The sequence below is a fragment of the Haliotis rubra genome, unplaced genomic scaffold (assembly GCF_003918875.1).
Source record: "Haliotis rubra isolate DU_JTF1 unplaced genomic scaffold, ASM391887v1 Scf429, whole genome shotgun sequence".
Taxonomy (NCBI): Eukaryota; Metazoa; Mollusca; class Gastropoda; order Lepetellida; family Haliotidae; genus Haliotis; species Haliotis rubra.
In genome coordinates, this window is record NW_025767112.1 from 652,056 (window position 1) to 667,551 (window position 15,496).

At 37.1% G+C, this 15,496-nt stretch overlaps 1 protein-coding gene across 1 annotated transcript in view; it reads left to right on the forward strand.

Annotated features, from left to right (window-relative positions):
• The first annotated feature begins 522 nt into the window (after window positions 1-522).
• The window catches only part of LOC124288909 (tetratricopeptide repeat protein 28-like), a 223,761-nt gene continuing 208,787 nt past the window's right edge, over window positions 523-15,496 (forward strand). Inside the window, 1 exon segment of the mRNA XM_046725502.1 lies at window positions 523-909. Within this exon segment, the coding sequence (XP_046581458.1) occupies window positions 874-909 (36 nt within the window). The 5' untranslated portion in view covers window positions 523-873.

Below are 15,496 nucleotides of genomic sequence, written 5' to 3' on the forward strand. Positions count from 1 at the left end.
CTGAAAGTGTGCCAGGTTTCATGCTTTGACACAAAGTGCATGATTTTTTTCAGCGAAACGCCGGAATAAACTCGATAACAGACTCTGCGTCATGGGAATAAACAGGTGGCGATCGCGAAAACAGTGACCCTCCGATGTAATGACATTTCATTCCTCAATAATTTATGAAAGCAAATAGATCAACACCTTGTGGACATATAATTTATAAATGTTTTGTAAAAAACACACCGCTTGATGTGATGTAATGTGAATTGCAATGTTTGTATCATTTGCTTCTCCTACAAAATATCAACTTTGAAGTAAGTCATCAAGCATTTTTCAGTATTATTGCGGTGTATTGTACTAAGTTAACAATAGTACATAATGAAGCAAAAACGTAACTATCAAAGTGTTCTGGCAGCGGAGATGAGACGACACACTGATATTGACTAGATACACACTCTGGGAATACCTGCCTTGAAAAGGCAGTAACAGTGATTGTCTCCCTTTTGTTGTCCCTGCAATCCAGCTTGTCAATTTCCTCGGCTCGTCATATGGACAGGTGAGGTAAGCAAGGTGCGCTACCTGTGACCCACATAAGAAAATAACATGTACAATCTATACTTGTACACCAAAAGTCATTGAAACGGTTCGTATGATACATGAAATGCAGTTTTTCGTGTCTACTTCGTGATTGCCACCTGTTATCACCAAGTTATGGATATTGACAACTTTTAGTTAAACTACAACAATGTCACTTGATTCAAACATGGCGGACTACAGATATTGTCATTGGATAAACGAAGAATGGCAGGAAGGGTGCCTACAGGATTTACCAGGGAGTTGCTGATTACTGGGAGTGCTTCTAGTATGTTGAACAGGATTCAGTGAAACATGGAAAGTCATAAACCACGGCGACCTGGGACAAAGGTAAATATGTGATTTGTGTTTGGATAAGTCGGAGATCCCATAGGCCCAATAGCCTTGTCTGCAGGTCAATATAGAACATGTCCCCAGCTGAACCCAAAGACGTTTGTAATTGCTGTGGTAGAATGATCTAATCTGGACGTGTATCCTTAACTCCATGACGAAGAATGTAGTTTTATGATGGAAGCAATAGTCTAGCAATTTACAGAGACTTTTGGCCCCTATTTATGACGTCGTCGTCAGTTCATAGTGTATATATAGATGTTCCAAAGTAATGTTTGCCCTTTAGGTATATAAACATTGAAATAGTTAAATATAACATATGTTTTGACATTTCATGTCTCACTGTTAATAATGTCACTTCAGTTATTTTCAAGAAGGGCATAAGGAAATCCCAGAAATTGTCATTGCACCAGTTAGCTCAAGTCACACCTAGCTGTCTGTTTGTTTTGTTTCTTGTTTAACACTGCACTCAGCCATATTCCAGCTGTATGATGGCGGTAATCTAAATATTCGAGTCTGTAAATATCCAGTGATCAACAATGTACATGAGCATTAATCTACACAATAGGGATAGGATGACATGTGTTGACCAAGTTACGGAGTCTGGCCACCTGATCCCATTAATCGCCTCTTCTCACAAGCATGTGAAAGACCAATTCTTACCTGTATCTTCATGGTTGCTTTCTGCTTGCCCATAAGTGAGGTAGTCGTTATGGTATGGATATTTCAACCATAATTATGTCAGATGTTTTGCAATTGAACTTTTCATTTTATATTTGAACCTTGTAAATACATTAATCAGGACAATTTAAATAGTTAAAGATCACATATACTCTAGGGGGGTACAAATACATAATCACTAATTGGCATCGTTATGAATTAAACCCCATCATTAAAACTACTCATCTCGATCTTTAATTAACTTAAATCGACCTTATTGACAACAGTGCACAATTCTCACCCGTGAACGAAAGTTCAACCAATCAGAGCGGCGCGTCTCTGTGACGTCATGTGAGGAATAGATATGAGGGCCGATGCAGAATTCATGTACATTTCAGGCGGTAAAGTATCTTGTTTAAGGTTTGTATAAACCTGAAATCGTGACAACTGTTGTGGAAAATGAATGCTATATGTTCTCACAATCTACTGTCATTCAATTTTGTCTCCTGCTTTGCCTAGTTTCCGAGTTACAACTTGTTTTCATAGACGATTCTGTCAAAATCGCTTGGCGTCGCTAGGCCTTATTTGTTCGAGCCTGGTGCTAGTGATAGTGAAAACGATGATCAGCCTCGCTCATCATGGTTATGGTTCATTTCTTCAACCTAAACAGTGCGACATTAAGAAGGGTGGATGCCCATCAGATGCAGTTATTTGAAATTATCCCTGGTAGTTCTTGTCTGATTGTAATAAAGTATCAAAGCAGGGATGTTTTTTTAAAGTTTTCTAATGCATGGATGGTATGACTGATCCAAATTGATCCCATTTCTGTGTTTTTTTTACCTCAATATTTAATCATGTCATGTAAAAATATGACGTCTATTACGTATGATATTAAAAACTGACATTTGATTTATTTGAATCCGTAAACTAAACAACCCTACTTTGCCATTGCTAGAAGAATCTAAAAATTTACTTAGGTAAATAGGTACATACAGTTTTAGCACACAGCAAATGCTTATATGTATTTCTTATGCAACAATGAAGTTCTGTTCGTATTCTCAAAACAGTGTCGTCCCATAAGTTTTCACATTCGATTAAAATTGCATGCGATACAGCAATTAATACTCCCTTGTTGTAACCCGTGTTAGGTGGTATAAACCTACACGTTATTTGTCATTCACTTGATGGTCAGTTAATGAATTTATAACAGGTATAATTACAGTAGTACATGGTTATAGCGAACACTGATATAGCGTACAAACGGATATAGCGAACAAAGTTAAAAGTCCCGTCGACAGTCCTTTATAATATCATTAAAATTATACGTGAATAACGAACTCGTGAGTAGCGAATTAACGGCTATAGCGAACTGATTTACTACCCCCAAGACCCAATTAACGACGTGATTAGCGAACTCACTCAGTGTCAGCTCAGCCACTTAGCGGTACAGTATACATCAATCTTATTGGCGGTGAATCAACATTGATTGATGGTCATTAATTAATTAACAAAACAAACATATTGTGTTTAACCCATTCAACAACCGTTTTTGTTGACGAGGACTGTATCCATTGCCGTAGTATGATTGGCTGCCGTAGGTCACGTGTCTGATTTTGACCAATCACGCGATCCTTATAGCAGACTGTGGCGAAAAAGCGTCATTAGAAACCAATCTTTATCCAATAAAATCGCTTTTTACAACTGTGAAAATACTCTCGGCGAGGGTACAGTGATATTGTTGATGTTCCAAAGCTGTCGAACGATACCAGACACCACACGATTCGCCTCGCATGTTATTCATACGAAGCTTCCAAAACGGAGGTATTTCCCGTTGTTGTGTCATGTTAACGAACGGAAAGCCTGATTACATAAAAATGAAAATATAAAAGAGAAAGGCACGGGCATGTTATGACATGTCACAAACGGAGAAAAAATCGCTACAGTTTTTGCTTCTTTCGTGGTTTATCTGGACATTATAAATGTAAGCTTGCATTTTCATTAAAAACTAAATTTATTTAAGTTGTAGTTGTATTATTTCAATTTTATTATAAAAATAAACTTCATATTTATCAACATGATATAGGTAATGTCTGTGAATGTCTACATCTCTACAATCCAAGATGGCGGTCAAATGTGAATAACGAACAACGGATATAGCGAACTAAATTTCTTGGTCCCTTGGAGTTCGTTATATCCGTGTTCTACTGTAGTGGTAACACCACTTAGATCACCCGACAAAGGTTCCCATTTGGCATTTCTTGTGTCTTGAGTAAATACTCAACATTATTAACATCGATCAAAGGATTAACCGATAACACGCTGATTGATTAATTACTTTTATCTTGCACAGCGGATTTGTCAAAAGGTAGTGTTTATGTATGTAGATTTACTAATCTATAATGAATACACTCTGTTGTGTATATGTCAGGGTAGAGACTGCGATCTGGTAGAATCAGAGATTCTACCAGTAGAGATTGCGATCGGAGTCTCTACCAGTAGAGACTGCGATCGGACTCTCTACTGGTAGAATCTCCGATCCTACTAGTAGAGATTGTAATCGTAGTCTCTACTGGTTGAATCGGAGATTCTACCAGTACATTTTCCAATTCAACTGGTAGAAACTACGATCCTACTAGTACAGGCTGCAATCGTCTTCAACTGGTAGAAACTCCGAGTGATCTGTGGGTAAACAACAAAGACACTTTTTTCTGAACAGTACTATACATTTTATTCAGATATAACACTAGACTGTTTCCACTTCTACAGATATATTAAGGACTAAAAATACAAATGTGACTTGAGAGATCATATTACAATATATACATATATTACAAAACTGATTACAAGCAAGATCAATTGCATAATCAGTGTTTGCCCTAGGCATAAAAATTTAAGAGTCATCATGACTCCCTGGTGTCATGAGAGGGAGTCATGGACATGTTTTTGGGAGTCAACTTCTTTCATCAAGAGATCAACTGTTATTGTTTAATAACAACAGGTCCAAGTAAGGCAGGTCAGGTATTTAATCAGCACTGAGCAGTTAACTGGCAAACATTAAACTTAGTAGTTTTAAACAACAATAAATTACAATATGTACTCAAACTTAAACTAAAGTAAAGTTATCTGAACTAACAGCCCAGGTCGAGCATTGCCTCAACAATGATGCGAGCTTATAAATTCACTGCTTATTTGAGATAATTTGTGAGTCAAATACGCAGGTTTTCTGTGTCATGGCAAACACTAAAAAAACTCAAAAAACCAAAACAAAATACTTTTACTCCAAAACAGACTTAACAAATAAAGTTAACAAGATAACAATAAATAAGTTCAATTATAACTGGCAAATAATAGGAAAACATTATCCCCACTTATTATACTTGCTTGCATAAGCTTGCACTTGCTTGCATAGGTTATTCCATATAATCATAGTCTCTACCAGTAGAGACTACCAGTAGAGACTACGATTGCAATCTCTACTTGTAGGATCGGAGATTCTACCAGCAGAGACTCCGATCGCAATCTCTACTGGTAGAGACTCTGATCGCAATCTCTACTTGTAGAATCTCTGATTCTACCAGATCACAGTCTCTACCCTGACATATACATACACGATTGCTCATTATTGGCTAACTATGTTTACGCAGTGGAATTACTAAATTAATTTGTGAACGTGAGACGTGAAAAAACGTGCTTAACTAAAATGGTAAATAAACAACCTTCTTGCCACTCCGACCACCAAACTAAATATGATACTTTTGCCACTCCGACCACCAAACTAAATATGATACTTTTGCTAAACTACATGAACTAAATAAGCTATCTGATAAGATACACAACTATAATTCTAAATTGTGTTATCTATACTATGCCCGAATATGGCAAACTATTTGTGTAATCTCACTGATCACAATTGTCGACCATTCACCTAGCCGTCAGAAACCTATCTGCTCGACTCTGCACGTGCAGAAAGTGACTGCACGAGGCGTTACGGTTGCGTTTTGATGCAACGTTCATGGTTCTTGTAAAGATGTGTTTTGGCTATCAGATAACAAAAAAAACCCAAAGAAACTAACTTTCTCTCCAGAACAAACTAAATTACTTTTTCTTTAAAGAATGGCGGACATTATGCAATTAGTTGCCAGCGGTGTGCTATCTTGGGTGACCAATGAGACTATACACCAATGTGAAATACCTGAAACAATATATCACTTTTTCGTATATTAGACTGTTAAAAGACACATCTCTTGGAACAGCTGCAGATGAATGGCATATCACTCGTTTTTGTGGATATTGATGGATGCATTCCTCGAACAAGGTAATAGCCTGACATTGTTCCTATAACTTTAATCTGTTTTAGTTTTAATATTTGCATTTTGTTTTTATTCATTTGTCGTAGCATTCAACAGAATCATTGTTTTTGCCGTGAAGTGTAATGAGACAGACAACATACACTAGGGTGTGTGTGTGAATTATGATTCATATTGGCAAACTATAAAATGTCTAGATATTACAGTCCTGTTATAAATTCACTATAAGTATCAGCAGATCGCCTGCTTTTTATTAAGTTTCAAAATGCATACAAGTATGATAATAAACTAATTAGGATTATAAGACCAAATATAAAGACGTACATTGACTATAGTTCTGTCGGAAATAGAAAAAAACTGTTTTTTCACATTTATATCTACAATTTAGGTAGTTAATATGTGAAAGTGTGAAATATCTGTTAATCTAAGTTCGGCCTAACTACAGTCTCAGTGGGAGGGAGATAGGAAATGTTAAAGATCACATATACTCTAGGAGGGTACAAATACATAAATCACTAACTGGCATCGCTATAAACGAAACCCCGTCATTAAAACTACTCACTTCGGTCTTTAAATTACATAAATCAACCTTTTTGACAACAGTGCACAATTCTCACCCGCGAACGAAATTTCAACCAATCAGAGCGGGGCGTCTCTGTGACGTCATATGAGGAATAGATATGAGGGCCGATGCAGAATTCATCTACATTTCAGGGGGTAAATTATCTTGTTTACAGGTTTGTATAAACCTGAAATCGTGACAACTGTTGTGGAAAATGAAAGCTATATGTTCTCACAATCTACTGTCATTTAACTTTGTCTCCTGCTTTGCCTAGTTTCTGAGTTACAACTTGTTTTCATAGACGATTCTGTCAAAATCGCTTGGTGTCGTTAGGCCTTATTTGTATAATGACTGATCCAAATTGATCCTATTTCTGTGTTTTTTTACCTCGATATTTCATCATTTCATGTAAAAATCTGTTTGTATTCTCAAAACAGTGTCGGCCCATACGTTTTCACATGCAATACAGCAATTAATACTCCCTTGTTGTGACCCGTGTTAGGTGGTATAAACCTACACGTTATTTGTCATCATTCACTTGATGGTCAGTTAATGAATTTATAACAGGTATAATTAGTGGTAACACACTTAGATTACCCGACAAAGGTTCCCATTTGGCATTTCTTGTGTCTGGAGTAAATATTCAACATTATAAACATCGATCAAAGGATAACATGCTGATTGATTAATTACTTTTATTTTACACAGCGGATTTGTCAAAAGGTAGTGTTTATGTATGTAGATTTACTAATATATACTGAATACACTCTGTCGTGTCGGTGTCGGCGTAAAAACAACGTCCTTCTTTCAAAGGATTAACCTGCATACATTGATTGATTGCCCATTATTGGTTAACTAAATTACTGTTTTAAAAGAAAGGCAGACATTATGCAATTCGTTGCCATGTGTGCTATCTTGGGTGACCAATGAGACCATACACCAATGTGAAATACCTGAAAAGATTTATCACTTTTTCGTATATTAAACTGTTAAAAGACATATCACTTGGAACAGCTGCAGATGAATGGCATATCACTCGTTTTTGTGGATATTGATGGATACATTGCTCGAACAAGGTAATAGCCTGACATTGTTCCTATAACTTTAATCTGTTTTAATTTTAATTTTTGCATTTTTTTATTCATTTGTCGTAGCATTCAACAGAATCATTGTTTTCGCCGTGAGGTGTAATGAGACAACATACACTAGGGTGTGTGTGCGAATTATGATTCACATTGGCAAACTATAAAATGTCTAGATATGACAGTTCTGTTATAAATTCACTATAAGTATCAGCAGATCGTCTGCTTTTTATTTAGTTTCGAAATGCATACAAGTATGATAATAAACTAATTAGGATTATAAGACCAAACATAAAGACGCACATTGACTAGTATCTACATACTGGTGAGTGGACGTTAACCAGGTGAATGTAGCAAGACATTTATCGCGCAGTATTGTCACTTCGACCCCCCACCTCGCTTCCGAGGAAGAAATCGTTATGTTATAAGTTGTGTCATGCAAAGTCCTTTTGGTTATGATTCCAATACATATTTAACTACAAGTAGAAAGTAGTTTTGATTTTCTAACTTGATGAAAACAAACCATAATCTCATTAATTCTAACAGACTTTAGCCCGTCACTTTACGATTTTCAAAAATGGCGGCGCCCTGTCGCGAACATCCGCCAGTCTGAGGATAAATGCTATTTAGGTTTGTTTTCACCGAGTTACAAAATCAAAACTACTTTCTACTGGTAATAAAATGTGTATTTGATTGATGGCCAATAGGATTTTGCATGACATAGCTTATAACATAACAATTTCTCTCGTGGAAGCGAGGTGGGTGTCAATATAATACTACTTACAATATTATTGTTACTTCGACCACAACCTCACTTCCGAGAAAAAATCGTTATGTTACAAGTTGTGTCATGGAAAATCTTTATGGTAATCAATCATATACATACTGTAAACGTACTTATTTTCGCGTGGTGCAATTTTCGCGGAATTGACAGTTTAGACTACATCGCGCGGTCAATTATTCGCGCAATCAGTAATTGCCGGAACTGCCAGCTGTCTCTTTGGCCGCCACTAATAGCAGTGAAAACAAACAGAGTGGCTTAACCTGTCAGGCAGCGTTTATTGCTTACTCACAGGAAATCCCTATCTGTGCGATATACTAGTACACAGTAATCCGTTTACTCCCGGAAGAGATGAAAAACACATCAGTCTTATGTTCCGAATTCTAACGATTTGACGAATTAACTTATGTATATGAAGCTCTTTGTGATTTCAAACAAGCCGGGTTGTTGTGAATGAGATGATTGAGTGTTAGTGACTATTCGCTTCATGATGTACTGGTGAATAAAATCTTAATGAATAAATAAAATACTGCTGTATTATTTCTTTCCGAGTCGTTTCACGGTAATCTGTTTTGTATCAAACCATGTCATGTGACCAATTTCCATGGCGGCCACAACACACATTGCTGTTTTCGCTAATTCGGCAATGGGATTTGGCTCATTATTTAATTATGTTTTGGGAAATCCATTACTGCGACAGTTAAGTATGATCAGTCGTCATTTTAAGATTCCTGTTGATTTCTGTCTTCAAACGTGATGTGTTATGGTAACAACTCAGGGGCGAGCGTGGCTAGACTGAATGAATGACAGGTTTATTCGCGGTGTATAAATTTTTGCGCTAAAATGTTTTGCGAAAAGCCCGAAAATAAAACCTGCGCGAAATATAATACGTTTACAGTATTTTACCACAACTAGTAAGTAGTTTTGATTCTTTAACTTCCGTGAAGCGATCTGAACACAAGTAAGATATCGTTTCAGGCTTCCACAACGCTCGCTTCGCACTCACAAACATAACCCATTTAGCACGAACTGCGGGGTCCTGTGGAAATCTGTGCATGGTGATACCATCGGCTGACCCCTAGCAGCAATTGACGACAAAGCAACGATTTGGCATGTCGTCGTTGATGTCGAGAAATCATCAAAATGATGAGCGTGCTACACACTTTCTATACAACTAACTGAAAATCGTTCCTCATATGACGTCACTGCAGTGCTCTGGCGACAGAGTTACGTAACCTGTCTGTGGTTTCGTTGGCGGGCGAGAGTGAAGCAGGCGACTTTTTGGCAACTTTTATTTGCTCGGTATTAATTAACCACACATTTTTTAAGAATGAATTTGGTGGTCTGCATAAGTCTAACCACAAATCTTTCATATGTAATAGTTAAAAGAGTAAAAAAAACAAAGTTTATTTGTTCTTTAAAGAAGGATTTTACTGAGGAGAGATTAGTGCAGAATTGAGCAATGCGGTTTGTTTCAAAGTCTGAAGCCTCTTATTTGGAGCAGACCATGGCTTTATGCAAATTAGTGTGCGATGATATTGTATAACAAATGACACTTTTTGAATATCCATTATGAAATTAGACTTAGTTTTATTATAAACTATAGCAGACGTAAAAAATAACAACTTTAATACTGAAACTATTAAGGATATAGATACCATTGAGTCCCACTATCACTATAAAAAGAAACAGGTAGGAGGGGTCGTTGCAAAAGGTACACGGAGGGGGTGTTGCTGACAGTAGTTGGGGTCGGGCTTGGGGATAGAGTCATTAGCTACGATTAGATAATCAATACAGACATATTCAATACACATGAAAAAGCATAAAATATATCTGAGATGACCCCTTGTGTCTGTGGGCAGCATGTACATTTCATGTCAAGTGAGTCGACGGGCCGTCGTCATACCTGGCTGAGCGACCTAATTGCCATCTATAGTCTGATCTATTGTTTTCAGCAGCTATTCGTATTTTTTCCAAGTTTTGCCCGATTTTATGAGTAAACATGCTTTTCTGGATATCCTATTCTGATTACGCATCCACCTGAACGCCCACTTAGGCCAATATGGGCTATTTCGACATATGCTATTTGCAATTGTGTCAATTTTAGGGATACAGAGTAACAGCCTAAAACAGTTTTTTCTATTTCCGACAGTACTTTAGTATCTACATACTGGTGAGTGGACATTAACTTGAATGTAGCAAGAAATTTATCGCGCAGTATTGTCACTTCGACCCGGGCAACTCGCTTCCGAGGAAGACATCGTTATGTTATAAGTTGTGTCATGCAAAATCCTTTTGGTCATGATTCAAATATATATTTAACTACGAGTAGAAAGTAGTTTTGATTTTCTAACTTGATGGAAACAAACCATAATCTCATTAATTCTTACAGACTTTAGCCCGTGACTTCACGATTTTCAAAAGTGGCGGTGCCCTGTCGCGAACATCCGCCAGTGTGAGTATAAATGCTATTTAGGTTTGTTTTCACCGAGTTACAAAATCAAAACTACTTTCTACTGGTAGCTAAATATGTTTTTGATTGATGGCCAATAGGATTTTGCATGACATAGCTTATAACTTAACAGTTTCTCTCGTGGAAGCGAGGTGGGTGTCAATATAATACTACTTACAATATTATTGTCACTTCGACCACAACCTCACTTCCGAGAAAAAAAATCGTTATGTTACAAGTTGTGTCATGGAAAATCTTTATGGTAATCAATCATATACATATTTTACTACAACTAGTAAGTAGTTTTGATTCCTTAACGTTCGTGAAGCGATCTGAATACTAGGGCTTCACCGAGTCCATTTTCTTGGACTCGAGGGGTGAGACTCAACTCGGACCCGAGTACTTGAAATTCATACCTTTCAAGCAAATGATAGCGTAACCGGCATGACATGTGTTCCAGTCACACAAGTGAACACTTACTTCATTCATATCGTCGTGTGACTAACATTTCCTATTGGTCAGAATCAGTATTTGGATGTTTACTTGCCTATATGTTTTTTCAACATACTGGTTGTACTGCCTGCATAACGCAGTGATATACCGCACAGGCGGCATTTGGTTATTTTTCTCTTTTCACTATCCAGATCAAGATACGCCCATACGTTTGATTTTTTATCGTTCTCCATGTCTATTAATCATTTTAAGAAGTGAAATCTCAAACGATGTATAATATTTACTCTCATCTGCAGACTTGTAACAACTAATACCATACAGCCACACCTTATGAGGAGTAAACTATTTAATCTAGGTGTTAATAAAAAACGTTATCACATGGGTTAAAGAATTCAGGGTAGATAGAACTCAGTATGTCAGTGTTAATGACTTTCAATCTTCTTTTCTCTCAACCTCTACTGGAGCTCCACAGGGCTGTGTTCTTTCATCTGTACTCTTTGTTTTGTATACCAATGACTGTTACTTGTCATTAAATGACTTGTTTACTGTGAAATTTGCAGATGACGCCACTGTTACTGGCCTAATTTCTGATTCTGAACATTATTATCGTCAAGGCATTGACCAAACCGTAATGACAGTTTTTTATCAAACCTTTATTGAAAGTGTGTTGACCTACAATTTTCCATATTGGTATGGGGGTCTGTCTGATCGCAACAAAAAACAAACTTATCAAAATTGTTAATACTGCCAGCAAAATTGCTGGAGTGTCTTTCGAGTTTATCTATGAGCGCCAGATTGTCAAAAAGGCAACTAAGATTAGATTTGAAAGCGGTTAATTGAATTGCTGTATATCATGTCAGTTTTATTGTGTAAATAGCTTTCGTTTTGTGCATGTAATTATTGTGTATATTTTTTTGAATTGTGTACATATTCAGGGCTACATATAAGGGGCGTACAGGCGTAATGTACGCCTCAAAATCAATTAAGTACGACACAATATCAGATTTCAAGCATATCGTGTACACACATAAATACCTTCATACGTCTAACATTTAATTTCCGTGCGTATCGTGCAAATGGAAATCTATTTCAGATAAATACTTGTTAAGTTTCTTTTGCGAAGCACGATTTGACACATAAGGAAACACCGACAGTAGGAATCCCTTGCGTTGCCATGCAACGATATGCGTCGCTATTTTTCGATTGGCTAAAAACTACACTGTTCCTATTCATATCCAGTCGGACCTGACATTTCACGCATCGCACAGTCGTTCAGTTATTTCTCACGCGTCTTCAAATACAAATACATGGTTGGAAATAGTGATCGATGAATCGTCCAGACAAACCACATCAACTCTCTCACACAAAATCATGTCAGTACTCCTTCAAAATTCTCAGTACACCTCCACTGGCAATATGATGTGTAAGTACACTCACACCCCCAAAAGTTATCTGGAGCCCTGCATATTAATTTTGAGACAGTTCGGATGTATAAGAATTTTCTTCGGGGTAATAAAGTTATATCTTATCTTAATATTAGACGTTAACGTCCGGTCATGGCAGACAGACAGTCTGTCAACGTAACCCAATAATTCGCGTTATCTCCCCTTTTCAAGTCTTTGAGTCCTAGAAAATGGACTTGAGTCCAGCTAAACCTGACTCGTCCTCGAGTACTTGAGTACCTGTGGAAGCCCTACTGAACACAAGTAAGATATCGTTCCAGGCATCCACAATGCTCCCTTCGCACTCACAAACATAACCGATTTAGCATGAACTGCGGGGTCCTGTGGAAATCTGTGCATGGTGACACCATCGCCTGACCCCTAGGAGCAATTGACGACAACGCAACGATTCGGCATGTCTTCGTTGATGTCGAGAAATCATCAAAATGACGAGCTTGCTACACACTTTATATACAACTAACCCTTCCTCACATGACGTCACTGCAGTGCTCTGGCGACAGAGTTACATATCCTGTCTGTGGTTTCGTTGCGGGCGAGAGTGAAGCAGGCGACTTTTGGGCAACTTTTATTTGCTCGGTATTAATTAACCACACATTTTTTAAGAATGAATTTGGTGGTCCGCATAAGACTAACCACAAATCTTTCATATGTAATGGTTAAAGTTTATTTGTTCTTTAACAAAAATATTCCTTTGCAAAATGTGGAAAAAAATATTTATAATGAATTTTCTGCAACTGTATGTCTTAAAAAGCAGAATTTTATCTGAATAAGTCATTTATAGAATTCAGTGTTGGTAATCATTTTTGGTGCTGACTGAAACAGTACCTTGATCAGCATGTCGCCAATATGAACTGGCAAAAGACAACTTCTGAACATGATTTATGTAGTAGAATCAAATATTTATTCTTTATTCATTGGTAACAATCATTCTATGTTTGTCATATTTGCACACAACACCAAAAATGTCATACTGATTTTATTTGTGTTATATTTCCTCCAAATATTCAACATAACCCACCGTTTTCTGTAATAGCAAAAATTTTGGAGCACTTGTTTGCATTAACAATATATTTCACAAGGTTGGTTTTGTCTGTGTCATTAAATTTACAATTCATAAGCACTACAAGCTTGTTCCAAGTCATGATTGAATTTATCTTAAAGATTCCAGGAAATTTATGTTCCATCTTTAAAGATGTGAAATTTGTAATGCAGAGAAATACATGTTTTTTAAAATATTTTTAGTGCATTAACAAACATAACAGATTTTAATAGTGTTTGTTTTTCAATGAATATCCGAAAAGTAACTCTGAGCTAAAATGCAAAGCAAGTTAGAAAGAAATCAACATGAGCAATAATCAGCATAAGATCAACTAACCGCATGTAACCCTGCCTACCCATTCAGTCTTTTGCATGTCAACACTGCGTTCAGAAGTTACTTGTTCAGTTATGCAAACAGTTGTGAAAAGCAATGTATATTACATAACATGACTGATTCGTCTTGCATGTTGTGTTATAAAAGCATAAAAATCTTTATTGGATGTCAAATTTTATGTACTGACTGTTATTTATAGTCCGTTTGACTTCATTTGAGACCGATGAATTGCTCACTAACACAAAATCTAATAATTGCAACAAAACCAAATTTTGCACAGTCACATGAAATTGACAGACCAACTCTGATGATTTGTCTCATAATTTTGGACACCCGAATAAAAAGTTGTTTAACAAATGGTCATTATTTTGTTGTCACTATTTCTTAGGAGAGAGGACCACTTGCTGGTAGAACAGCCAGGTGTGCAAGCTGTGAAATTTCACTGCACCCACTTGTTGATTACCTGGCTGTTCTACCTGCAAGTTAGTGTTAGTGATAAAGGTTAAAGTCACCTGGTTTTTAGCAGAATCGTAAATGGTACATAATATTTATTATTAATGGACATTTATGATGCGCCTGTATGATCCACGCACTTGTGCATGCTCAAGGCACTACAATAATACCAGAGGATAATGTACCAAATATACATGGTTGTTTTGAAAAGATAAGTTTTCAAGCAAGATTTAAATGTTGTCAGAGAATCAGATTGTTTAATATTGACTGTGACAGGTAGAAACTTCTGGAGACATAGATCTTCATGTAAGAAATGCAATCTGAAAAGAAGCTATGGAGACCTTAGGGTCTGATAGCAGGAACTGGTTCTGGGATGGAAGAGTTCTGGATGGGGTGCATGATGTGTCAGAGCAGCTTGAAATCAACACAAGATGCAATAGGACGCCATCATACGGATTTGAGAATAGGAGTTCTGTGATCTTACTTTGATTCAGTTTGTTCAGATATCATATTCCTTCATCTGAAATGTCATTTTGAGTCAAGGGAAAAATACACTCTTAAAGCACAATACCATGTCGTTCAAATTGTGAGGAACACAGAAGATTTGGTGGCCTCAATGAATCAAGCATTGTTAATTTTAACGTGCACCACATAACAAAAAAAGTTCAGAATACTATGCAGATACTTATTAAAAGCCCACCTGTGACCAGATGTAAAAACCTTGGAGTCAACTTTGTATGCAGATTCTTTCAGTGTTGTCACAATCCCTAGTCCCCGCCGTGATATTGCTGGAATATGCTTAAAGCGGCGTAAAACCATACTCACTCACTCACTCCCTCACAACCCCTAATGTACAGGACAGAACCCTGTGCACGAATCCGTTGGTATATGACCAGATGGTGGCCACTTGAATATGTGCAAACACGTAGTTCCGCGTACAGCAATGTGCAGTAAACATTGGACAAAGTACTGTGACTATGTGCCCCAGTCAACCCAGCTGTG